The sequence below is a fragment of the Nicotiana sylvestris genome, chromosome 10 (assembly GCF_000393655.2).
Source record: "Nicotiana sylvestris chromosome 10, ASM39365v2, whole genome shotgun sequence".
In the NCBI taxonomy this organism is placed as follows: domain Eukaryota; kingdom Viridiplantae; phylum Streptophyta; class Magnoliopsida; order Solanales; family Solanaceae; genus Nicotiana; species Nicotiana sylvestris.
In genome coordinates, this window is record NC_091066.1 from 72,625,996 (window position 1) to 72,650,502 (window position 24,507).

The 24,507-nt window shown below is 39.6% G+C and overlaps 1 protein-coding gene across 1 annotated transcript; it reads right to left on the reverse strand.

Annotated features, from left to right (window-relative positions):
- Nucleotides 1-813, reverse strand: LOC104224918 (uncharacterized). The gene is made up of 2 exons (XM_009776643.2): nt 717-813; nt 1-593 (listed from the first exon to the last, which is right to left on the reverse strand). Exons 1-2 carry the CDS (start codon nt 811-813, stop codon nt 1-3), a joined length of 690 nt encoding a protein of 229 aa, XP_009774945.2.
- Between the last annotated feature and the right edge of the window lie 23,694 nt (nt 814-24,507).

Genomic DNA, 24,507 nt, shown 5'->3' on the forward strand with positions numbered 1-24,507 from the left:
TCAAGCAGATATTTTCCTCCTTTTCACCATAATACCAACGTCCATCACCAAGAGTCTATGCCACGTCACGAGTATCTCACCTGGAATCACCTTGCAATCCTTGCAAAACCCTCTATCACGCCTCCTGAGAAGGAGATAGTCAATCTGAGTCTGTGCCACCGTGTTTTGATAAGTAACCAAATGCTTATCCCTCTTCGAAAAGATAGAGTTCGCAATCACCAACCCAAAAGCCTTGGCGAAGTCCAGTAACGAGGTTCCTCCTCCATTCCTCTCCCCAAAACCGAAGCCTCCATGTACTTCGTCATACCCACCTGTTGTTGACCCAATATGACCATTGAAATTTCTTCCTATAAATAACTTCTCAGCAGGTTGTACCTGACGTACAATCTCATCTAACCCCTCACAAAAGCGTCTTTTAACCTCCTCGTCTAGGCCCGCATGAGGCGCATAGGCACTAACGACATTTAGGGTGCACTGACCTACCACTAACTTAATAATCATCAACCTATCATTCACTCGTCTAACCTCAACCACAAACTCTCTAAGTTCCCTATCCACCAAAATACTCACTCCATTCTTACCCTTCTGGGTTCCTGAGTACCAAAGTTTATACTTGTTCGCGTCCCTCGCATTCGACACTGCCTACCTTGTCTCCTGGACACACGCTATATTTATCCTTCTCTTCTGGAGGATCTTCGCCAACTCTATAGACTTACCTGTCAATGTACCTATGTTCCATGACCCAATTCGCAACCGATAAACACCCTTGTTCCTTTTACCACCCTTGCTTCGCGACCCACCCCCTAACCCCATCCCTATATCTCGACCCACCCCACGCACCCCCTGAGGACATGAGCACACTCGACCATCCCAGACCACAGCCATTATACCTCCGACGAACTAAGGGGATTCACTACCCTTATAAAATAAAGCTAGACCCTAGACCCAAGACCTAGACTAAAAAAAAAGCAAAACACGGCAGCCTTACTCTTTCTTCTCCAACACTGCAAATACAATTTCTCACCAAAATCAGGCTATGAATTCACGCTCAAAACGTCTCCCAAAAGTTAGCCCTTAAGCTCCTCAAAATTCCACCCGAAACCAACGTTAAAATTGGCCAAGACGCGGCTAAAAATCAGTTGGGAACTCAGCTGAAATCTGACATTGAAATGCACCAAAATCAGCCGCGAAACAGCTCGAAACCAACTGTTTTCATCCATAAATCCAGCAAGGTCCGACTCTAACGCCTTGATTTTGGTCGAGTTAGAAGAGGTCAAAGTTTGAGGTTTGGTTGAGTTCTCGATGCTCCGGCCTTCGTGGATTTTCATTTCCAAAACCGAAATTGCTGGCTTTTCTGTACGTAGCAAAAGGGTAGAATTTATCAATAAAGCTCCTTTTTCTTCTATTAGTTCATTCTTGCTCGAGTAGTTAAAATTGTGCTCTTCGATAATTTTGCAAATTTGTTTGGTTTGCTCTGTTTTCTTTGGTTTTACTTACTAATTTTCAGTTTTCCTTTACTAGCTTACAACTGCAATTTAATGGTAGTAGTTATGCTTTAGATTCCATTTGTGTATTTTCTATTATCTGTTAATTAAATTAGTTGGACAAGGTTTCATTGTAATTTAATGCGGTTTAGAATTCAGGAAGGTTTGTTCGTTGTTCGATGAGTGAGTCAACGTGTATAGTCTTGTAAAATGGAAGTGTGTAGTTGGTTTAATTTGAAGTTGGGTCATTTCGGTTACTGGCAAAAGACTAAAATCAGATTTTACCTTAATTTTATTTGCTTGGTTTTGAAAGTATATGGGACCAAAACTTTGTCGAACCCATTTCCCTAACAAATCATAATCTGGTGTATCTACTTGCATACCAAATCAAATTAACAAATATTAGTAAGTTATAAGCATGCTAGTAGTAAAATCAACCATGTAAATAATTTTACTGATCAATTCTATCACATGATCCACAAATGAATCCATAATTCATGGCCCTCATAAATTAGATTAAGAGCTAACACTTGTAGTTGCTATAGTTAAATACATTTCCTTTAAAAAGAAAAAGGGTTGAGGTGTCCCATCCATAAATTAGATCATCCATGGCCCTCACAAATATTGTAACTTAGATACTAAAATGAATCTTCGTAGTTGCTTTAGGCGCGCTACATTAAATTATCATGGCTACGGGTACGACTCCCGTGACATAGTTGTGATTGCTAAAATCTGTGTGTACATTTCATGTGACCCGACTTCAATTTCCAACAATGTTAAATAAAATGTGTCGCGAACCGTGGGTGTATTTCATGTAGCGTGGTTTAAGATGTGTTTTAAATAACATTGAATTTTCCTAAAAAATAGTAAAAGCTGTTAAAAAGTCGTAAAAATGCGCATAGGTTTAAAATGCATAATTAATCAGATAATAGGCCAATATTAACATTTTAAGTGACCGTGCTAGAACCACGGAACCCGGGAATACCTAACACATTTTTCCGGGTTAACAGAATTCCTTATATAGAATTTCTAGTTCGCGGGCTTTAAAAATAAAATTTCCTCGATTTGGGATTTTAAAATAAACCGGTGACTTGGAACACCAAATAAACTATTCCAAGTGGCGACTCTGATAAATTAAATAATCCCATTTTGATTTATGTCACATTAATTGGAAAAACTCTCATATACCCTCTCGGGTGTAAAAAGGAGGTGTGACAGCTCTGGCGACTCTGCTGAGGACTGAACCCAGAATCTCTAGTTCAGGGTTCAAGAATTCGAGCTTAGAATAACTATTATACTTGGCTTTATTTATTATCTGATTTTTATATGTTTGGGCCTAATGTGCTAAATGCCGCCTTTTACAGTTTTGATATTTTTTGGATTGTATATAAACTGTTACAAAACCCTTCTTCTCCCTGAATCTTCTAAATCATCTGGAAAGGGTGCACTTCGTGTGACTTCTTTTCTGTTAGAGTCATATCCCAATTTTAGAATGAGGTTCGGACAAGTTGCAAAGTCGGTAAAGCTTTTGTATTCCTGGTACGCTGTCCCCCTCCCCCCAGCTCGAGCTGTCCACTCGGATAAGCCAGGTCTAGAACAATAAGCCCAGGTTCTAAACCTAGAATAACATAGCCTCATGCTGGATCCCTAGTAGGAACGCTTGTTTGCATCACGTGCATTTGACTTTGGTAACTCAACATAGGGGTTGGGTCCGTCTAGGACAGGTGTACCCAAATTAAAAAAAAAAGACCATCCTGATGCAATTTACGTGCTACTTGCGCATCTATTTGTTTTGGCTTGCATGTTGACCAGCTTCTAGAATAGAGGAAAAAAATCAAAAAAAAAAAGTGAGAGGTAGGTATTTAGAAAATTCTGAAACTCTGCCGGAATTCTGGAAAACAAAATTTAAAAAAGTCATTTCAAACAACAACAACAACAACCCAGTATAATCCCACACGTGGGGTCTAGGGAGGGTAATATATACGCAGACCTTACCCCTACCCCGAAAGGTAGAGAGGCTATTTCCAGGAGACCCTCGGCTCAAAAAAGCAATAGGAGATGATATATTAGTACCACAAAAATGCATAATAAAAATAACAACAATATATAAGAGATATGAAATACAGAATACGAAATACGAAATATAAAATACGAAATAGATGGATGGTATAGTACAACTAGAAGGTAAAGCCCTGCATCAATAAACGACCAATGACATTCCTAGTCTAACTCCTAACTGGATAGTCTCACTCTATTGTGCTGTAGAAATATTCACACTCTCCCCTAACCTACAACCTTAATGCTCGACCTCCATAATTCCCTATCAAGGGTAATGTCCTCTGTAATCCTAAGTCGCGTCATGTCCTGTCTGATCACCTCTCCCCAATACTTCTTAGGTAGTCCTCTACCTCTCCGCATGCCCACTACAGCCAGTCACTCACACCTTCTCACTGGTGCATCAGTGCTCCTCCTCTGAATGTGCCTGAACTATTTGAGTCTTACTTCCCGCATCTTGTCCTCCATGGGGGCCACACCCACCTTCTCTCGAATATCTTCATTCCTAATCTTATCCATCCTTGTATGCCCGCACATCCACCTCAACATCCTCATCTCTGCTACTTTCATCTTCTGGATGTGTGAGTTCTTTACCGGCCAACATTCAGTTCCATATAACATGGCAGGCCTAACCACTGCTCTATAAAACTTACCTTTTAGTAACGGTGGCACTTTCTTGTCACACAAGACTCCCGACGCTAACCTCCACTTCATCCACCCCACCCCTATACGGTGTGTGACATCCTCGTCAATCTCCCCGATCCCCTGAATAACCGATCCAAGGTACTTGAAACTACCTCTCTTGGGAATGACTTGAGAGTCAAGCCTCACTTCAACTCCCGCTTCCGTCGGCTCAACTCCAAATTTGCACTCGAGGTATTCCGTCTTCGTCCTACTCAACTTGAAACCTTTAGACTCAAGAGCATGTCTCCAAATCTCTAGCCTCTCGTTGACGCCGCCTCTTGTCTCGTCAATTAGAATAATGTCATCAGCAAATAGCATGCACCATGGAACCTCCCCTTGAATATGATGAGTCAGTGCATCCATCACCAGGGCAAATAGGAATGGGCTGAGTGCAGACCCTTGGTGCAACCCTGTAATAACTGGAAAGTGTTCAGAGTCACCTCCTACTGTCCTAACCCGAGTCTTAGCTCCATCATACATGTCTTTAATCACCCTAATATAGTTACTCGGGACCCCTTTATCCTCTAAGCAGATCCATAAGACCTTCCTAGGAACCTTATCGTACGCTTTCTCCAGATCAATAAACACCATGTGAAGATCCTTCTTCCTATCTCTGTACTGTACCACCATCCTCCTAATAAGGTGGATAGCTTCTGTGGTAGATCGTCCCGGCATGAACCCGAATTGGTTTTCTGAAATAGACACCGTCCTTCGCACTCTCATTTCTACCACTCTTTCCCAAATTAAACTTTCATGGTATGACTTAGTAATTTGATGCCCCTATAGTTGTTACAGCTCTGGACATCACCTTTGTTCTTATACAACAGGACCATTGTACTCCACCTCCACTCTTCAGGCATTCTATTAGTCTTGAATATAACACTAAACAATGCAGTAAGCCATTCTAAGCATGCTCTACCCACACACCTCCACAGTTCAACTGGAATTTCGTCTGGCCCGGTAGCTCTGCCCCTTCTCATCTTACGCACTGCCTCCATGATTTCATCGATCTCAATGTCCCTACAATTACTTAATTCATGGTGACTGTCGGCATTCCTCGATTCCCCAAGTATAATATCCTGATCCCCTTCTTCACTTAGAAGTTTATGAAAGTAGGTCTGCCACCTCCTCTTAATCTGGTCATCTCCCATCAAAACTTTGCCGTCATCATCTTTTATGCACCTCACTTGGTCCAGATCCCGAGTTGTCCTCTCTCTCGCCTTAGCGAGTCGGAATAACTTCTTCTCCCCACCTTTGTTCCTTAGTTCCTCATACAGACGAGCAAAAGTTGTCGTCTTAGCCTCCATCACTTCCATCTTCGCCTCCTTCCTAGCTACCTTATACCTTTGACTGTTCTCTCTCTTCTCCTCCTCGTCAGTGCTCCCTACTAACCGTAGGTAAGCCGCCTTCTTTGCTTCCACTTTACCTTGGACAACTTCATTCCACCACCAATCTCCTTTGTGGCCACCATTGTGGCCCGTAGATATCCCTAACACCTCTCTCGCCGCCTTTCTTATACAGTCCGCCGTTGTCGACCACATTGTGTTTGCGTCCTCACTACTTCTCCAAGCTCCCATTGCCGATAACCTTCCTTCCAACTCTTCAGCTTTATCCTTAGTTAAGGCGCCCCACCTAATCCTGGGGCATCCTTGTACTGACCTCTTCTTCCTCCTTATCCTAATACAAATGTCCATCACCAAAAGCCTATGCTGCGTTGAGAGGGTCTCACCTGGGATAACCTTTCAGTCCTCACACAACCTTCTATCGCATCTCCTGAGGAGGAGATAGTCAATCTGAGTCTTCGCCACCGAACTTTGGTAAGTAACCAAATGTTCATCCGGCTTCGTAAAACTCGAGTTGCAATGACTAGATCGAAGCCTTGGCAAAGTCCAACAGCGTAATTCCCCCTCCGTTCCGCTCTCCGGAACCAAATCCGCCATGCACCTCAGTGTACCCGCCTGAAGATAACCCAATATGACCATTGAAATCTCCTCCTATGAATAACTTCTCAGAAGGCGGTATACTACGAACAATCTCATCCAACCCCTCCCAAAAGTGCCTTTTAATATCCTCATCCAAGCCTGCTTGTGGTGCATATGCGCTAACGACATTTACAGTGCCCTCACCCACCACCAACTTAATAGTCATTAGCCTATCATTCACTCACCTGACCTCTACCACTGACTCTCTAAGATGGCTATCTACCAGGATACCCACTCCATTCTTACCCCTCAGGACACCAGAGTACCACAACTTATACCCATCCACGTTTTTCGCCCTCGATCCGACCCACCTAGTCTCCTGGACACACGCTATATTAATCTTCCTCTTCTGAAGGATTTTCGCCAACTCTATGGATTTACTCGTTAGTGAACCTATGTTCCATGACCCGATTCTCAACCTATAGGCTCCCTTGCCCCCTCTACCTCCCCTGCTACCCGACCCACCCCCTGAAAAAAAGTCATTTCAAAATGAACCCAAAATATTCAAGTGTCACGTTTCCTTGTTCCGTCAAAATTGACCGAACTACGCTGGTCTGATTCTCAACGGATGTGAGATACGTAGGCCAACCTCATTGGTTCCGACCCCAATTTTCAAAAATTCAAAAATATTTTCCTTTAGTTCCTTCTTTAGAAATCTTTCCTTAGAAAATTCAAAAAAAAAAGAAGTTTTTAAACTCGAAAAAAAAGTAGTTTCCTTCTTTCTAGAGTCTTTCATTTGGTAAAAGAAATCAAAATCAAAATCAAAAAGAATAAAAATCCGAAATACGGGTTTCCTTTATTTTGAAGTATTTTTCCAAAAATTAAAAACCAAAAAAAAAAAAGAATCCAAAAAAAAGGGAAATGTTCTTTTCCTTCTTTAAAAGTATTTCTTTCATAAAGGTCAACAAAAAAGACAAAAAAAATTTAAAAAAAAAATTGAAGTCCAAAAATATTTTTGCTTTTCTTTAAAAGTACTTTTGTAAATAAATAAAAAATTCAGAAATTCAAAACATTTAAAAGAGTCCCTCTTTCGAAAATTAAGAGGCAACATCCAAAACCCAAAAATATTTTCTTTCTTCCTTAGAAAAATATAAACCAAATGAAAATTCAAACAAAAATATATTCTTTTTACTTTTGAAATTCCCAAAGTTCAAATCAAAAGACAAGGAATTTTTAGAAGTCTTTCTTTAAAAAATAATCAAAATCAAAATAAAAAAATAAAGCTTTTGATTAAAAATAATTTCCTTTCTTCTTTTAAAGCATTTTTTTAGAGAATTCCAAAAGAAAAAAAATCAAAAAATTAAATATGTTTTACTTTTGATTAAAGCTTTCATGGCTGCAGTTTTATAAAAGTAAACAAACATCCCAAACTATGCAAGATCTGATACATGTGGCGTCATGATACATAGGCAATCCACATCGGATACGATCATAGCCATAACATTAGTTGAGTGATAAAATGAACTGAAAAAAAATTGAGTGAAAAAGAGAGCGACAAAAATAAAAGAATGACAAAAACAAAAACAAAAACAAAAACAAAAACAAAAAAAGACAAAAATAAAAGAGCGGCAAAAATGAGATGAAAAATCAAGAGTGATTAAGAGAGGCAAAAATAAAAGAAAAGGGGTACATACTGAAAGGGTTAGTTAAGGCCGGGATGAAATATGCAATCGTTCAAACATATGGTAGAAGCGTTTAACTGTTTAGGTGCATTCTATCCCAATGTGCAATTTCTTATATGTTAAATATTTCAAAACTAACAAGGTTGTTGGGTGTGCAAACTAGCCAGGTTTTGGTGGTTGGTTTTGTTGGTAGTCTAGCCTCCCCTCCTTCACAAGATCCAAAGGCACAGATGACTTCCGCAAGCAATCTACCAATCATCGGTCCTGAGGATAGCCCGGCATCGGCTATTCTGCAGCTAGAATCAGCAGCTACTAAAGAGAATAAGATGTTGCGTCGCCGCATATTGGAAATGTGGGACCCCTGGTCTAATGGTAAGGAACCGCCAAGTGCAATCCCTGGGTTCCCTGATTTAATCCCCACATCAAGTGAGGTTACAAACGCCTCTGTGCCCAACGCGCTCATCCCATGCGGGGCACCCTCCAATGCCGTTCAATGATACTTGCATGCCTTCTGTGGTTCGCCCCCAGGCATCGGCTTCAAGGGCACCGCCTCCAATGTTCATCTTTCAGGGTCCACAACTTCAACAAGAAATAACATATGTAACCCCGTACTCTTTCATTCAACCTTCGCAATATGATCTCTCGGGGGAGAAGAAAATATGGACATCGCTCCCGAGATCGAGGGGGACCCGCAGGTCATCCAACCGATCATATATACTTCCCGAGGTCCCTCAAAATTATTATCCTCTTCAAGATGTTGCTTATGTCGTGGCACCACCTTCTTATGTGGTGATGAACGCGCAACCTTACACGCGGCCACAACATTATACACAAAACCGAGCTTCACCTCCCATAAATGCCCATTTTTACCAAGCTTCATATAATCCCCAACCAGATGTTCCCCAGTACAACCCTCACCTAATAGAGCCTTTCAAAAAGAATCAGTTCACCCCTATTGGTGAATCGTATTCAAGCTTGTTCCAAAAGCTAATTAGGCTAGATCTATTGCAGCCAGTGGCCCCGAACCGGCCGAACCCGATTCCCCCTCGCACGGAGCTGATGCTAGATGTGAATACCACTCTGGAGCAGTGGGACACAGTACAAAGGACTGTTAGACCCTCAAAAAGACAGTTGAAGATTTGATTGAAGCTAAAAGAATTGTTTTTCAAGACGAAAAAGCTCTTGATATGATGAACGATCTGTTGCCTGCCCACAACATCGGGCCAATAGTCGGAATGATTTCGGAAGATGAGGAATTTGATCCGGCACTGAAGGCCATTGCTGAGACAGAAGAAAAGCCAAAAAATGGTCGCCAAGCATGAAAGTTCCCCATCAGACAGGAGTCTTAGGAGCCAGTCCTGCTATCCTTTCTACGTCTGGATTATCTCAGGGTGTGATCCAAATATTTTACTTTAATGTCTTACTTTCCGATGTAAACCCTTCTATCTTCATAAAAAATCTGGAAAAAAAATTCAAAAATAAAAAAATCAAATGAAATTAATATTTCATTGTCCAGGAATGTCTCTTTTCTTAATCTTGTCATTTTTCTTATTCTCTTTTAATTCCGTTAAATGCAGATTTCAATAACATGACATGCTTGCGGACTTCATGCCCAGATCCTGAAAGCTGTCAGACCTCGAAAGAATGAATCAAGGATTAGATCGCAATGAAGATAAAGCTTAAGGAAATAAAACAAAGAGTTGTAACAACTGAAGAAAAATTGATTCCCGAATTGGAAAAGTCCATACATTGCAACAAGAGTACTGCCAAAAGAGTGTGTTGCACTTGGGACACATCAAAGGAAATGTCCCTGAAATAATTGTCAATGAAAATGCAGTCAAAAGGCACTATGTTGGATCTTTCATATAGTACTAATATTATTCGGTTGGGATGACGAAGGCTTTCATTCTTGCTACCCAAACACTATCAACCCCAGTTCGCCCTCCGTGAACTATCGTGACGGCACCTAGTCTCTACGACTAGGTAAGCCTAACAAATGCGGAACATAAACGGAACTTGCGGAAGAAATAATCAAAAACCAAAATAACTGAATGAAAACAATGGTTATAATGTCGCTAGGCATATACAACACAACATTCTCAAAACCAAGTATACTATCCCAAAACCTGGAACTCACGGAAACACAAGCCTTTGGAATATCTAACAGTCTAACTCCAGAATATCTAACAAGAAAGAAAATACAGAAGGGCAATGTTTAATAGCTAGGATAGAAAGGGACTCCTCGGTCTGCGGACGCGGAAGATATACCTCGAAGTCTCTAGAGCAGTCGCCTCCCTCAAGGATAGTAGGCTTGAGTAGCGGTACCTGGATCTGCACATGAAAAACATGCACAGAAAGGGCATGAGTGCACCACATCGGTACTCAGTAAGTGCCAAGCCTAACCACGGTTGGGTAGTGACGAGGAAGGTTAGGGCCCTACTAAGGTAAAATAAAATAATAAGGTCAACATTATAGAACAGAACAGTATAAATAAGTACAGCAGTAAAATAACACAAGATGTATAGGACAACAACAACTATACAGAATCAAGGTAAACACGGAAAAGAAATACAGCTCAGCACCAATAATAACAATCGAAAATCTCCCAGGATACCCTCCTATAGTCCCATATGTATATATCCAATAGGTCTCCCGGGATCCCGTCCCATAGTCCAACTCATAGTGCGCGGGATCTACCGGAATCTCGTTCCGTAGTCCCAAATGTAAATACCCAGTACTAGGGGAATCTACCCGGTGCATTTCCATAGTTCCATATAACTGTGCAGGGGGTCTACCGAAATCCCACATTCGTAGTCCCAAAATAAACAGAAAGCAACAACAGGAAAGTATACAGAAGTGGCAAAATTTCATATTAAGGCAATAAGTGATTCTAGCCTAACATGCTGCACAGAATTCAGGTAAGGAAGGTTGAGCAGATAAAGCAATTAAGTCACTTAGACATGCTTTCCTAAGCTAACAACAGGCTTAATAATGCAAGTAATAGAAACAGGAAAGGAAACATACTGATATTACTTAAAGAAAATTGGGTTTCCAATAATTAGCACAAGTACACACTCGTCACCTCACGTACAACGCATTTCAATTACCAAATATACCAATCATAAGGGGAAGGTCCCCCACACAAGGTTAGACAAGCCACTTACCTCGAACCAGCTCATAAATCAACTTGAGACCATGTTCTTGCCACGAGTACTCTACTCCAAATGGCCCAAATCTATTCAATTCAATTTTGTAATTTAAATAACACTTCAAGTAACTGATTCTACAATGAAATTCTAAGCTAATACGCGAAATTAGGTAAAATGACCAAAATGCCCCTCGGGCCCACATCTCAGAATCAAGTAAATTTATATTTCCAGAACCCTCGCACTCTCACGAGTTCAGTCATATCAAAAGTACCAAAATTGGAACTCAATTTGTCCCTCAAATCATCACTCAAAGGTCTCCAATTAGACAAGCCTAACCCCCCAATTACCACTGATTTTCCTTAATTTTTCATGATTAAATTGATAAAAATCATTCCAATAACGAATTTAGGGACCAAAGACCTTACCCTAATGAACTCCTCTGAAAATCCCTCTTAAACGTGTTCCCCAAGCTTCTTCCCATTTTGAAAAAGATGAAAAATGGCTAAATTTCGCAAAGGCAAGAATTTATATGTTCTGCCCAGCGATTTCCGCATTTGTGGCGGTCCCGCTTCTGCGAGGATTTTGTCGCATCTGCGACTTTCACTTAAAGGCCAATTTTCGCATCTGTAGTTACCCTTCTGCAGGTGCGGTACCGTTTCTGCGGTGAATTACCCGCATCTGCGGAACCTGCTGATCCTCCCCAAATTCGCATCTGCGCTTGCTACGCCGCTTCCACGGCTCCGCACCTACGGGACCCAAACCGCAGGTGCGGTTATGACAGAAGACCAGCTGATGCTACAAACTTCCAACTCCAAAAATCCTTCTGTCAACCATCTGAATTCATCCCGAGGCATCCGAGACCTCAACCAAACATGCCAACCAATCCTAAAACATCATTCAAACTTGTTCCAACCTTCGGAACGCTTAAAACAACATCAAACACCTATTTTTCATCAGATTCAAGCCTAAGAATTCCAAAATCTCTAAAAATACGCTTTCGATCAAAAAGTCTATCAAACCTCGTCCGAATGACCTGAAATTTTGCACACACGTCACATTCAACACTACAGAGCTACTTCAACATCCGGAATTCCATTCCGATCATCATATCAAAATCTCACTATCGAACCAAAAACTTCAAAATTCGACCTTTCGGCAATTCAAGCCTAAATTAGCTACAGACCTCTAAAACACAATCCGAACAAGCCCCTAAGCCCGGAATCACTCAACGGAGATAACGGAACTATCAAATTTCCATTCTGAGGCCGTCTTCACACTATTCCGACTACGGTCAACTTTCCAACACTTAAGATCCCATTTAGGGACTAAGTGTCTCAAAACTCTCCGAAACTCAAAACCGAACATCCCGGCAAATCCAAATAGCATAAATAAACTTGGGGAAAGTAGTTAATAGGGGATCGGGGTGTTAATTCTTAAGACGACTGTCCAGGTTGTCACATGGCTGCGCAGATTAGGTATCCAGTCCAAGAAGCATGTCATGTCTATTGAAGTCTGCATGCACTCCAGATAAGTCCTTCTCTCCTCCCCCGAAAGGGAAACTTCTCTTTAAATTCATATCATATCCTTTGTTTATTTTTCTTTGAATCCCTTTAGGTTTAATTCTTCTCTGAAACTAATATAAAGAAAAGATGGAAAGATTGGTTTACATGGTTCTGCTAACAAAATCTGAGTTCAAGGAAAAAGCACCCAGCCTCAGTAGGTGCATCAAGTCGATCTCGACTGGCCATGATGGCCGATGCTCCAGAGTCAAAATTATGGAAAAAGAAAGAAATCCAAAGTCAAATGCCCAAAAAGGCGAAATAAGATGAAAAGGCCAAAGCCCCGCACGGTTGAACCATCATGTGAAATTTTGGAAGGTCAAGGTCCCTGGGTTTTAAAAGAGAGATTGATCTCCAGAAAGTCAACAAGCAACAGAGATGTTCATCGAAAGAGTTGGGCTTAGATCAAGTGATCAAAACAATCAAGGCCACAAAACCAACCATCGTTTCAAACTAACAATTGTTCTTTGTTTGAAAACATGAAACAGGTGCAATCCAAAGCAACCTTGTAAGAAGCAGGTGAAATCAAAAAGAAATTGTGCAAGGGCTAGAAACAACTTTGCAGCAACAATCCATAAAGGGAAGTCCCCTCCAAAATTCTTTCCCACATTCACTCATTCTATGAAATAAAAGAAAAAAGAAAAAAAAAGAAGAAACAAAATGAAGAAAAAAAAGATAAGAAGAAAAATTCAAAAACAAAATGGTAGCCTAGGGTCCCCAATCTCTAGTTACGTTTTTCCAACATAGGGTCTCCACTCCTTAGTTGAATTTATTTTAGACATAGGGTCTCCACTCCCTAGTCGTTTTTCCAACATAGGGTATCCACTCCCTTGTTGAATTTATTTTAGACATAGGGTCTTCAATCCCTAGTCGTTTTCCAACATAGGGTCTCCACTCCCTAGTCGCTTTTCCAACATATGGTCTTCACTCCCTAGTTGAGTTTATTTTAGACATAGGGTCTCCACTCCCTAGTCGCCTTTCCAATATAGGGTCTTCACTCCCTAGTTGAGTTTATTTTTAGATATAGGGTCTCCACTCCCTAGTCGCCTTTCCAACATAGGGTCTCCACTCTCTAGTTGAGTTTATTTCTAGACATAGGGTCTCCACTCCCTAGTCGCCTTTATTTTTGACATAGGGTCTCCACTTCCTAGTCACTTTTCCAACATAGGGTCTCTACTCCCTAGTTGATTTTATTTTAGACATAGGGTCTCCACTCCCTAGTCGCCTTTCCAACATAGGGTCTTCATTCCCTAGTTGAAGTTATTTTAGACATAGGGTCTCCACTCCCTAGTCGTTTTTCCAAAATATAGTCTCCACTCCCTAGATGATTTTATTTTTTTTAGACATAAGATCTCCAATCCCTAGTCGTTTTTCCAACATAGAGTCTGCAGGAAGAACCATCCAAGACTCAAGATAAAGCTTCAGAAGGTTAATAGATAGGAATCTTCTAACTCGTAGTTGATAGGCTTAGCTAGTTTAGCTTCTTATTTTTCATTTTTGGTATAATAAGGAGCTCAGCAAGCAGAAACAACAGTGAAATCACAGTTTTCCGGTAGCCCCAGCTACCAAAACTTCCCAAACTACACTGACCTGATTCCTTTATAGTCAAGGATATGTAGGCAACCTCTAAAGCAAAGTTCGGTCAAACTTTTTCAAAATGCTTCCAAATGGAGTTTCAAACGGGCAAATATTGCTCGTAATTGCTCACTTTATCTTTGCCCGTAAACTTTTCATGTTTCCGAGCAAAGAGGAGCAGCTGTGAGCACCTAATATTTACCCTACATGAGAATAACTCCTAAAAATAAAGCAAAAATGTTTTTTAGTGGATTTTAGTTGTATTTCATGCATTTTTAATATTTTTAAAATCATAAAATATGATAAAAAAATATCACGTTTTAATTTCATGTCATTTTAGATCCAATTTGTATTTAAGAATTTAATTTCATAATTTAATTGCATTCATTAAACAAAAATCACAAAAAAATAATTGCTACAATAGTCATGTCCACATTTTAGCTTTTAGTTTCAAATTAATTAATGTTAAATTAGTAAAAATAAGTAAGATTAACTTTACAAATTAATTTAAGCTAGAGCCTAATTTAGAATTTTATTTAGCTTGTTTAATTAATTCAATTAGATTTTTGAAATCAAAAGAAAAACAAAGAAAAGAAATAGATTTGGTCTTTCAATTTTGTCTCGGCCAACTTAACTTGAAGTCCAAAACTCCCAAATTATCCAAGCCCAAAACATTGAGCTCATACCCATTCCCCATTTGACCTAACCTAATACCTAACCTTATAAAATATAGCAACACCCTAGACCCAAGACCTAGACTAAAAAAAAAAAGCAAAACACGGTAGCCTTACTCTTTCTTCTCCAACATTGCAAATACCATTTCTCACCAAAACCAGGCTATGAATTCACGCTCAAAACGTCCCCCAAAAGTCAGCCCTTAAGCTCCTCAAAATTCCACCCGAAACCAACGTTAAAATTGGCCAAGACGCGGCTAAAAATCAGTTGGGAACTCAGCTGAAATCTGACATTGAAATGCACCAAAATCAGCCGCGAAACAGCTCGAAACCAACTGTTTTCATCCATAAATCCAGCAAGGTCCGACTCTAACGCCTTGATTTTGGTCGAGTTAGAAGAGGTCGAAGTTTGAGGTTTGGTTGAGTTCTCGATGCTCCGGCCTTCGTGGATTTTCATTTCCAAAACCGAAATTGCTGGCTTTTCTGTACGTAGCAAAAGGGTAGAATTTATCAATAAAGCTCCTTTTTCTTCTATTAATTCATTCTTGCTCGAGTAGTTAATATTGTGCTCTTCGATAATTTTGCAAATTTGTTTGGTTTGCTCTGTTTTCTTTGGTTTTACTTACTGATTTTCAGTTTTCCTTTACTAGCTTACAAATGCAATTTAATGGTAGTAGTTATGTTTTAGATTCCATTTGTGTATTTTCTATTATCTGTTAATTAAATTAGTTGGACAAGGTTTCATTGTAATTTAATGCGGTTTAGAATTCAGGAAGGTTTGTTCGTTGTTCGATGAGTGAGTCAACGTGTATAGTCTTGTAAAATGGAAGTGTGTAGTTGGTTTAATTTGAAGTTGGGTCATTTCGGTTACTGGCACAAGACTAAAATCAGATTTTACCTTAATTTTATTTGCTTGGTTTTGAAAGTATATGGGACAAAAACTTTGTCGAACCCATTTCCCTAACAAATCATAATCTGGTGTATCTACTTGCATACCAAATCAAATTAACAAATATTAGTAAGTTATAAGCATGCTAGTAGTAAAATCAACCATGTAAATAATTTTACTGATCAATTCTATCACATGATCCACAAATGAATCCATAATTCATGGCCCTCATAAATTAGATTTAGAGCTAACACTTGTAGTTGCTATAGTTAAATACATTTTCTTTAAAAAGAAAAAGGGTTGAGGTGTCCCATCCATAAATTAGATCATCCATGGCCCTCACAAATATTGTAACTTAGATACTAAAATGAATCTTCGTAGTTGCTTTAGGCGCGCTACATTAAATTATCATGGCTACGGGTACGGCTCCCGTGACGTAGATGTGATTGCTAAAATTCGGGTGTACATTTCATGTGACCCGACTTCAATTTCCAATAATGTTAAATAAAATGTGTCGCGGACCGTGGGTGCATTTCATGTAGCGTGGTTTAAGATGTATTTTAAATAACATTGAATTTTCCTAAAAAAAAGTAAAAGCGGTTAAAAAGTCGTAAAAATGCGCATAGGTTTAAAATGCATAATTAATCAGATAATAGGCCAATATTAACATATTAGGCGACCGTGCTAGAACCACGGAACCCGGGAATGCCTAACATATTTTTTCGGGTTAACAGAATTCCTTATCTAGAATTTCTGGTTCGCGGACTTTAAAAAATAAAAATTTCCTCGATTTGGGATTTTAAAATAAACCGGTGACTTGGAACACCAAATAAACTATTCCAAGTGGCGACTCTGATAAATTAAATAATCTCATTTCGATTTATGTCACTTTAATTGGAAAAACTCCCATATACTCTCTCGGGGTGTAAAAAGGAGGTGTGATAGCTTTGGCGACTCTGCTGGGGATTGAACCCAGAATCTCTAGTTCAGGGTTCAAGAATTCGAGTTTAGAATAACTGTTATACTTGGCTTTATTTATTATCTGATTTTTATATGTTTGGGCCTAATGTGCTAAATGCCGCCTTTTACAGTTTTGATATTTTTTGGACTGTATATAAACTGTTACAAAACCCTTCTTCTCCCTGAATCTTCTAAATCATCCAGAAAGTGTGCACTTTGTGTGACTTCTTTTCTGTTAGAGTCATATCCCAATTTTAGAACGAGGTTCAGACAAGTTACAAAGCCGGTGAAGCTTTTTTATTCCTGGTACGCTGCCCCCCTCCCCCGGCTCGAGCTGTCCACTCGGGTAAGTCAGGTCTAGAACAATAAGCCAGGTTCTAAACCTAGAATAACATAGCCTCATGCCGGATCCCTAGTAGAAACGCTTGTTTGTATCACGTGCATTTGACTTTGAGAACTCAACATAGGGGTTGGGTCCGTCTAGGAAAGGTGTACCCAAATTAAAAAAAAGACCATCCTGATGCATTTTACATGCTACTTGCGCATCTGTTTATTTCGGCTTGCATGTTGACCGGCTTTTAGAATAGAGGAAAAAATGAAAAAAAAATCAAAAAAAAAAGTGAGAGGTAGGTATTTAGAAAATTCTGACACTCTGCCGGATTTCTGGAAAAAAAAATTAAAAAAATTCATTTCAAAATGAACCAAAAATATTCAAGTGTCACGTTTCCCTGTTCCGTTAAAATTGACCGAACTACGTGGGTCTGATTCTCACCGGATGTGAGATACGTAGGCAAACCTCATTGGTTCCGACCCCAATTTTCAAAAATTCAAAAATATTTTCCTTTAGTTCCTTCTTTAGAAATCTTTCCTTAGAAAATTCAAAAAAAAAATATAAGTTTTTAAACTCGAAAAAAAAATAGTTTCCTTCTTTCTAGACTCTTTCATTTGGTAAAAGAAATCAAAATCAAAATCAAAAAGAATAAAAATCCGAAATACGGGTTTCCTTTATTTTGAAGTATTTTTCCAAAAATTAAAATTAATAAAAAAAAAGAATCCAAAAAAAGGGAAATATTCTTTTCCTTCTATAAAAGTATTTCTTTCACAAATGTCAACAAAAAAAATAATTTTTTTAAAAAAAAATTGAAGTCCAAAAATATTTTTGCTTTTCTTTAAAGGTATTTATGTAAATAAATAAAAAACTCAGAAATTCAAAACATTTAAAAGAGTCCCTCTTTCGAAAATTAAGAGGCAACATCCAAAACCCAAAATATTTTCTTTCTTCCTTAGAAAAAGATAAAACAAATGAAAATTCAAACAAAAATATTTTCTTTTTACTTTTGATTCCCAAAGTTCAAATCAAAAGAAAAGGCATTTTTAGAAGTCTTTCTTTCAAAAATAATCAAAATCAAAAATCCAAAAATAATTCCCTTTCTTCTTTTAAAGCATTTTTTTAGAGAATTCCAAAAGAAAAAAAAAATCAAAAAATCAAATATGTTTTACTTTTGATTAAAGCTTTCATGGTCTCAGTTTTATAAAAGTAAACAAAAAAGAGTTAGCTTATTTACTCTATTTTCGATCTTTCCGAACTACGCAAGATCTGATTCATGCGGCGTCATGATACATAGGCAATCCCCATCGGATTCGATCATAGTCATAGAATTAGTTGAGCGATAAAATAAACTGAAAAAAAATGGAGTGAAAAAGAAAGAAAAAGTGAAAAAGAGAGTGATAAAAATAAAAGAATGACAAAAACAAAAACAAAAAAAAGAAAAGAGAGTGCCAAAAATAAAAGAGCGGCAAAAAATGAGATGAAAAATCAAGAGTGATTAAGAGAAGCAGAAATAAAAGAAAAGGGGTACATACTAAAAGGGTTAGTTAAGGTCGAGATGAAATATGCAACCGTTCAAACACATGGCAGAAGCGTTTAACTGTTTAGGTGCATTGTATCCCAATGTGCGATTTCTTATATGTTTAATGTTTCAAAACTAACAAGGTTGTTGGGTGTGCAAACTAGCCAGGTTTTGGTGGTTGATTTTGTTGGTAGTCTAGCCTCCCCTCCTTCACAAGATCCAAAGGCACAGATGACCTCCGCAAGCAATCTACCAACCATCGGTCCTGTGGATAGCCCGACATCGTCTATTCTGCAGTTGCTAAAGAGAATAAGATGTTGCATCTTCGCATATTGGAAATATGGGACCCCTAGTCTAATGGTAGGGAACCGCCAGGTGCAATCCCTGGGTTCCCTGATTTAATCCCCAGGTCAAGTGAGGTTACAAATGCCCATGTGCCCAACTCGCTTATCCCATGCGGGCACCCTCCAATGCCATTCAATGATCCTGGCATGCCTTCTGTAGTTCGCCCCCAGGCACCGACTTCAACGGCACTGCCTCCAACGTTCATCTTTCAGGGTCCACAACTTCAACAAGAAATAACATATGTGACCCCGTACTCTTTCACTCAACCTCCGCAATATGATCTCTCGGGGGAGAAGAAAATATGGACATCGCTCCCGAGATCGAGGGGGACCCGCAGGTCATCCAGCCGATCATATATGCTTCCCAAGGTCCCTCAACATTATTATCCTCTTCAAGATGCTGCTTATGCCGTGGCACCACCTTCTTATTCGGTGATGAACGCGCAACCTTACACGCGACCACAACATCATATACAAAATCGAGCTTCACCTCCCATAAATGCCCATTTTTACCAAGCTTCATATAATCCCCAACCAGATGTTCCCCAGTACAATCCTCACCCAATAGAGCCTTTCAGAAAGAATCAGTTCACCCCTATTGGTGAATCGTATTCAAGCTTGTTCCAAAAGCTAATTAAGCTAGATCTATTGCAGCCAGTGGCCCCGAACCGGCCGAACCCGAGTCCCCCTCGCACGGAGCTGATGCTAGATGTGAATACCACTCTGGAGCAGTAGGACACAGTATAGAGGACTGTTGGACCCTCAAAAAGACAGTTGAAGATTTGATTGAAGCTAAAATAATTATTTTTCAAGACGAAGAAGCTCTTGACGTGATGAATGATCTGTTGCCTTCCTACAACATCGGGCCAATAGTCGGAATGATTTCTGAAGATAAGGAATTTGATCTGGCATTGAAGGCCATTGCAGCCATTGCTGAGATAGAAGAAAAGCCAAAAAATGGTCGCCAAGCATGAAAGTTCCCCATTAGACGGGAGTCTTAGGAGCCAGTCCTGCTCTCCTTTCTACGTTCGGATTATCTCAGGATGTGATCCAAATATTTTATTTTATTGTCTTACTTTCCGATGTAAACCCTTCTATCTTCAAAAACACTGGGGAAAAAAATTCGAAAATAAAAAAATCAAATGAAATTAATATTTCATTGTCCAGGAATGTCTCTTTTCTTAATATTGCCGTTTTTCTTATTCTCTTTTAGTTCCGTTAAATGCAGATTTCAATAACATGACATGCTTGCGAACTTCATGCCCAGATCCTGAAAGCTGTCAGACCTCGAAATAATGAATCAAGGATTAGATCACAATGAAGATAAAGTTTAAGGAAATAAAACAAAGAGTTGGAACAATTGAAGGAAAATTGGTTCCCGGATTGAAAAGATCCATACATTGCAAAAAGAGTACTACCAAAAGAGTGCGTTGCACTTGGAACACATCGAAGGAAATGTCCCTGAAATAATTGTCAATTCAAATGCAGTCAAAAGGCACTATGTTGGATCCTCCATAGAGTACTAATATTCTCCGATTGGGATGACGAAGGCTTTCATTCTCGCTACCCAAACACTATCAACCATTTGCAAACCCTTTGAGTCAGCTACCATTCTTTGATTATCCTCTTTGGAAGCTGAAAGTGTTATTGAAAAATGAAATAAAAAAAAGAGGAAGCAAAGACAAAGAAAATAAAATGAAAAAAAAATGATGAAAAAAAGAAGAGAGAAGAAAAAGGAAAGGAAAAAGAAAGAGAACAAAACAAAACAGAAAAACAAAAGAAAATCAAAAACAAAGTTCCCTGAACTACGTTCGACTTGATTCCGAAAGGAGACGTAGGCAGCCTCTCTCTGGGGTTCAGTCACACCAAAACAAAAATTTAAATTCTCCCAAAAGTGAAACTGGGGCAGATGTTATAATGGTTCGGCGATGATCCCACCTGAATGGTTCCAAAGTTGTAATTTGATCCAAATTCTTTTTACCCAAACTTTGTTCAAGTCCTTCCGATCAATCGGTAAAAGATGTTCAAAATCTGGGAACGCAGCTATCTGGATCCGTTGCAATCAAAATGAGAGAAATAAAATAAGAGTCTTGTTGGTGAAAACCCACACAGGTACCGTAAGGCGATGGTGAGCAGAGAAACTGAAAAATGAGAGAGTTTTGTTAGTGAAAACTCGCAAAGAGCACTATAAGGCTATGGTAAGAAGAGAAATGAGAGAGCTCCATTGGTGAAAACCCACAAAGGGCGCCATTGATCGAATAGAGAGAATTCCTTACAACCATTGGCACTGACAAGAGTCTTGGCATTGTTTCTCGATTTTGAGATATGGATTATGAAGGGTTTTTGCGAGATTGGATGGCTTGTCACGACCCTAGTTCGCCCTCCGTGAACTATCATGACGGCACCTAGTCTCTACGACTAGGTAAGCCTAACAAATGCGGAACATAAACGGAACTTGCGGAAGAAATAATCAAAAACCAAAATAACTGAATGAAAACAATGGTTATAATGCCGCTAGGCATATACAACACAACATTCTCAAAACCAAGTACACTATCCCAAAACCTGGAACTCACGGAAACACAAGCCTTTGGAATATCTAACAGTCTAACTCCAGAATATCTAACAAGAAAGAAAATACAGAAGGGCAATGTTTAATAGCTAGGATAGAAAGGGACTCCTCGGTCTGCGGACGCAGAAGATATACCTCGAAGTCTCTAGAGCAGTCGCCTCCCTCAAGGATGGTAGGCTTGAGTAGAGGTACCTGGATCTGCACATGAAAAACATGCGCAGAAAGGGCATGAGTACACCACATCGGTACTCAGTAAGTGTCAAGCCTAACCTCGGTTGGGTAGTGACGAGGAAGGTTAGGGCCCTACTGAGGTAAAATAAAATAATAAGGTCAACATTATAGAACAGAACAGTATAAATAAGTACAGCAGTAAAATAACACAAGATGTACAGGACAACAACAACTATACAGAAGCAAGGTAAACACGGAAAAGAAATACAGCTCAGCACCAATAATAACAATCGGAAATCTCCCAGGATACCCTCCTATAGTCCCATATGTATATATCCAATGGGTCTCCCGGGATCCCGTCCCGTAGTCCAACTCAAAGTGCGCGGGGATCTACCGGAATCTCGTTCCGTAGTCCCAAATGTAAATACGCAGTACTGGGGGAGTCTACCGGGTGCATTTCCGGAGTTCCATATAACTGTGCAAGGGGGTCTACCGGAATCCCACATTCATAGTCCCAAAATAAACAGACAAAGGGGAGCTACCGGAATGCCACATCCGTAGTCCCAAAATAAACAGACAGCAGCAACAGGAAAGTATACAGAAGTGGCAAAATTTCATATTAAGGCAACAAGTGATTCTAGCCTAGCATGCTGCACAGAATTCAGGTAAGGCAGGTTGAGCAAATAAAGCAATTAAGTCACTTAGACATGATTTCCTAAGCTAACAACAGACTTAATAATGCAAGTAATAGAAATAGAAAAGGAAACATATTGGTAATTACTTAAAGAAAATCGGGTTCCTAATAATTAGCACAAGTACGCACTTGTCACCTCACGTACAAAGCATTTCAATTACCAAATATACCAATCCTAAGGGGAAGGTCCACACACAAGGTTAGACAAGCCACTTATCTCAAACCAGCTCAAAAATCAACTTGAGACCATGTTCTTGCCACGAGTACTCGACTCCAAATGGCCCAAATCTATTCAATTTAATTTCGTAATTTAAATAACACTTCAAGTAACTGATTCTACAATTAAATTCTAAGCTAATACGTGAAATTAGGTAAAATAACCAAAACGCCCCTCGGGCCCACGTCTTGGAATCGGGTAAAATTTATATTTCCAGAACCCTCGCACTCTCACGAATTCAGTCATATCAAAAATACCAAAATCGGACCTCCCCTCAAATCATCACTCAAAGGTCTCCAATTAGACAGGCCCTAACCCCCCAATTACCAATGATTTTCCTTAATTTTTCATGATTAAATTGATAAAAATCATTCAAATAATGAGTTTAGGGACCAAAGACCTTACCCCAATGAACTCCTCTGAAAATCCCTCTTGAAACGTGTTCCCCAAGCTTCTTCCCATTTTGAAAAAGATGAAAAATGGCTAAATTTCGCAAATGCAAGAATTTATATGTTCTACCCAGCGATTTCCGCATTTGCGGCTGTCCCGCTTCTGCGAGGATTTCGTCGCATCTGCGACTTTCACTTAAAGGCCAATTTTCGCATCTGCAGTTACCCTTCCGCAGGTGCGGTACCGTTTCTGCGGTGAATTACCCGCATCTGCGGAACCTGCTGATCCTCCCCAAATTCGCATCTGCGCTTGCTATGCTGCTTCTGCAGCTCCGCACCTACGGGACCTAAACCGCAGGTGCGGTTATGACAGAAGACCAGCTGATGCTGCAAACTTCCAACTCCAAAAATCCTTCCGTCAACCATCCGAATTCATCCCGAGACCTCAGGGACCTCAACCAAACATGTTAACCAATCCTAAAACATCATTCAAACTTGTTCCAACCTTCGGAACACTCAAAACAACATCAAACACCTATTTTTCATCGGATTCAAGCCTAAGAATTCCAAAATCTCTAAATATACGCTTTCGATCAAAAAGTCTATCAAACCTCGTCTGAATGACCTGAAATTTTGCACACACATCACATTCAACACGACAGAGCTACTTTAACTTCCTGAATTCCATTCCGACCATCAGATCAAAATCTCACTATCGAACCGAAAACTTCAAAATTCGACCTTTCGGCATTTCAAGCCTAAATTAGCTATGGACCTCTAAAATACAATCCGAACACGCCCCTAAGCCTGGAATCACCAAACAGAGCTAACAGAACTATCGAATTTCCATTCCGAGGCCGTCTTCACACTATTCCGACTATGGCCAACTTTCCAACACTTAAGCTCTCATTTAGGGACTAAGTGTCTCAAAGCTCTCCGAAACTCAAAACCAAACATCCCGGCAAATCCAAATAGCAGAAATAAACTTGGGGAAAGTAGTTAATAGGGGATCAGGGTGTTAATTCTTAAGATGACTGACCGGGTCGTCACATGGTTGCGCAAATCAGGTATCCAGTCCAAGAAGCATGTCATGTCTATTGAAGTCTGCATGCACTCCAGATAAGTCCTTCTCTCCTCCCCCGAAAGGGAAACTTCTCTTTAAATTCATTTCTTGTCCTTTGTTGACTTTTCTTTGAATCTCTTTCAGTTTAATTCTTCTACGAAACTAATATAAAGAAAAGATGGCAAGATTGGTTTACAGGGTTCTGCTAACAAAATCTGAGTTCAAGGAAAAAGCACCCAGCCTCAGTAGGTGCATCAAGTCGATCTTTACTGGCCATGATGGTCGATGCTCCAAAGTCAAAATTATGGAAAAAGAAAGAAATCCAAAGTCAAATGCCCATAAAGGTGAAATAAGATGAAAAGGCCAAAGCCCCGCACGGTTGAACCATCATGTGAAATTTTGGAAGGTCAAGGTCCCTGGGTTTTAAAAGAGAGATTGATCTCCAGAAAGTCAACAAGCAAGAGAGATGTTCATCGAAAGAGTTGGGCTTAGATCAAGTGATCAAAACAATCAAGGCCACAAAACCAACCATCGTTTCAAACTAACAATTGTTCTTTATTTGAAAACATGAAAC